This window comes from Epinephelus moara, chromosome 20 (assembly GCF_006386435.1).
Source record: "Epinephelus moara isolate mb chromosome 20, YSFRI_EMoa_1.0, whole genome shotgun sequence".
Lineage (NCBI taxonomy): Eukaryota > Metazoa > Chordata > Actinopteri > Perciformes > Serranidae > Epinephelus > Epinephelus moara.
This window is the reverse complement of record NC_065525.1, coordinates 978,225-981,362: the sequence shown is the minus strand read 5'-3', so window position 1 is coordinate 981,362 and position 3,138 is coordinate 978,225. Positions and strand designations below refer to the sequence as shown.

At 41.6% G+C, this 3,138-nt stretch overlaps 1 protein-coding gene across 1 annotated transcript in view; it reads right to left on the bottom strand.

The window, feature by feature from the left end:
• Nucleotides 1–946: 946 nt before the first annotated feature.
• The window catches only part of ntrk3a (neurotrophic tyrosine kinase, receptor, type 3a), a 550,968-nt gene continuing 548,776 nt past the window's right edge, over nt 947–3,138 (bottom strand). Inside the window, exon 20 of the mRNA XM_050073398.1 lies at nt 947–1,132. Within this exon, the coding sequence (XP_049929355.1) occupies nt 947–1,132 (186 nt within the window). The remainder of the gene's footprint in view (nt 1,133–3,138) is intronic.

Here is a 3,138-nt window from a genome sequence, read left to right as displayed (position 1 = left end):
TTCAAAACTGTGAAGAGTCATAAAAATCTTCCAAAACATTTGCCATAAACATGTTCAAGTTATACATTAAGGGCACTGAGTCTGGTTAAGTGATAATGGCAAACCCAAGGCATGTAAATGAATAGGCAGACAGGTATGGGTAAGATACCCGGGAACACACAGGCATCCAAATGTTTAAGAATCACAGATCTGTGCAGATCCTCCTTCTGAATTAATACATTCCACAGTGGAAGTCAAGGATGGTTTACTGTGTAAGGACCAGCAAAACCACTTGACAAAAAATGCCTGGCAATTAAGACAGCTCTAACTTAGGGTTTGTTGTTAAAGTAGTTAAATTGAGCAAAACTATAATCTAGGACAGGACATTTGAAATATAGCCAAGCTGAGCCAGATTCTACCGGGTTAGGTCAAGTTTAATTAAGATAGAACTAAAGGTGCACTGATTAAGACTGGGGATACATAGGCTAGCAAATGATGATACCTAAATTATTAGGAGTAAGAAAACCAAACCATACCAGACCAGCATAATTAGGTTAATCCAGTTCAGTCCAGTTTGATGTAATCCATCCTTCACAATCAAGTTTTTTTTGTCATGAGTTTATTCAAAAAGGAGTAAGACTGGACCAAACAAGCCGAGACCCAACCATTTAGGTCATGTCCAAGATGTTGCCTTTGATTATAATGTGATGCAATGCAATGCAATGCAATCCAGTTAATTCCAATCCAGTTAAATGCAAATTACTTCATGATAGTTCATTCCAAGCCATATATGTCAGGCAGCTGGATGCAAGGTAGAGTCCATTCCTAGTCCTACTTCACATAGTTCCATCACACACACTATGCTGTGAGTCTAGGGCAGTTCTGCTCCAAGACAATCAATCTCCTTTTAATTCAGTGTATTCTTTGTATGATTTATTTCAACCTTCCTTTCTTCTGATATCCATTCCTATCCCAGTATGTCCAGGTAGACTGGTGTGGCTTTCATCAGAGTGAACAGCATCTTCTGAATGTCTTTAATGTTGAGGCGCTGTTGTGGCTCCCTCTGCCAGCAGCCCAGCATCATATCGTAGACTTCTTTGGGACAGAGCCTGGGGCGCTCCAGTACCCTGCCCTGAGTAATGCACTCTATCACCTGGGAAGACAGAGAGACACACTGTTAAGACATAACAAATGAAATTGTTCACAAAAGGCTACTCAAGTGCATGTCAAATGTAGAGTAAATACATACTAGCTGCATTGCAGTATGCCACGTCATTTTGTCAGCTTATCCAAACACACTGACATATAGGCTTCCAAATCAACAATGCATGCAGATCTATGCATCTATGGCATTTTTCAAAATCGCCACTGTGTCAGATGAGACGAATATGAATCATAAATTCTTGCTGTGACTTGAGATATGACAAACTAAACATTGGACCCTGATCAATCATCACTTGCCATCTGTCAGGACCTGCATAATGTTATCAGTAGGGAGGCGCCGGGGTCTTAACCTGGCATTATGTACACTATAGCCCCGTTTCCACCAAACATTTTTGGTATAGTAGCTTTGGAACCAAAAGTAACCCCTCAAATATGGTACCTATACCCTCGGTCCGTTTAGCATTTCAGCTGCAATCAGTACTCTCCCGACAATGACGCAGCTTGTAAATTTCACTTTGCCTCACTTCCTTTCTAAATTACTCACCAATTTACTCACCTGAGTATTAATGTAACTAAAGCCCCACTTCCACCGAACAATACGGTACAGTTTAGTTCTGTTCTGTATGCTTTTTTTCCGTTTCTACTGCGAAAAGTTGTGGATGGTACCAATGGAACCGCTCCATACCATTACCATTTTGGTACCCCTTCTGTTGGGGTACCTAGCACACAGATCTGGTACTAAATGGTGGAGCTGTGAACACTGCAGTCAGTTGATTGGTCAGTAGCAGATGCTCACTCTGCTCAGGGCTGAGTTGTGGCTGGTTTTGAGGCAGAAGCCACTGTTCATATCATGGAGAGTTTAATTAGTAAATTGTAACTATGAAATATAAGGATGTTTTGCTGCCTCTTGCAGCAGCCAGAGTCGGAGAAAAAAATAACCTAATTCACTGGGCCAACTGGTGGGATTTTTAAGGTGGAACATTAACTTGCAATGTTACTCAATGCATGAGTTGACGACGTGACTCTATCAACACACCTTAAATATTCCATATGACAACTTTGACCATTACTTACGTTTTTATATGACATACACTTTTGTAATGAGTGGATCTTCAAACGTTTATATGTATTAATTTCAGCCGGGTTACGTGAACTGCATATATTCTTGGGCAGGGTTTTTTTTGCCTTTAATTTATAGGACAGCTAAGGTGAAGGGGGAGAGAAAGCCCAGCCAGCACACTCATGTGGGGCCCAGATGGGCTCCACCAGGGCTGATATGTGGGGCCCAGTCTCAGGGCTGATATGTGGGGCCCAGTCTGGCTGCCCAACTGGGGCCCAGCTAAATTTGTCCTCAGTTTACATGGAGGCCCCACATGTGTTAGCCCTGATGGGCTGATGATGGGCCCTTGCTGGGCTTCAAGTGGGTCCCACATGGGCAAAACTGTTTTTCCCCATGTGGGTCCCACAAATTTTCCCTTACATGGGTTGATGACCAATCAGCCATTTTGGCACTACCTTTTCCGCATCCTTCCTTGTTATGTCGTTGGTGAGGGAATTTTTTTTCAAACTCCCTGTAAGTGACATCCAGAAACAGCATAAGAGTGAGGCTCGTTATTGTCTAATTCAAGGCACTTTGTCAAGGTGAACTTATTAGGTGATGGATCAGAAATGAAGATCAAGCTACTCAAAGCTGTCTTTGCTATTTTATCATTAAAAGTCAAAGCGGCACAAGATTATATTTAAGTTAAGTTTAAGTTTATTTACTTTATTGTTAATCCCCTGAGGGGAAATTCAATGTTTTCACTCTTGCTTGTCAATTACACACTGGTCTGAAAGACACACACATGCACAAACAGGACCTATACATGCACAAAGTGGAGAGATTTCAGAGTGAGGGGGCTCAATCAATCAATCAATCAATTTTATTAATAAAAAGCCCAATATCACAAATCACAATTTGCCTCACAGGGCTTTACAGCATACGACATCCCTCTG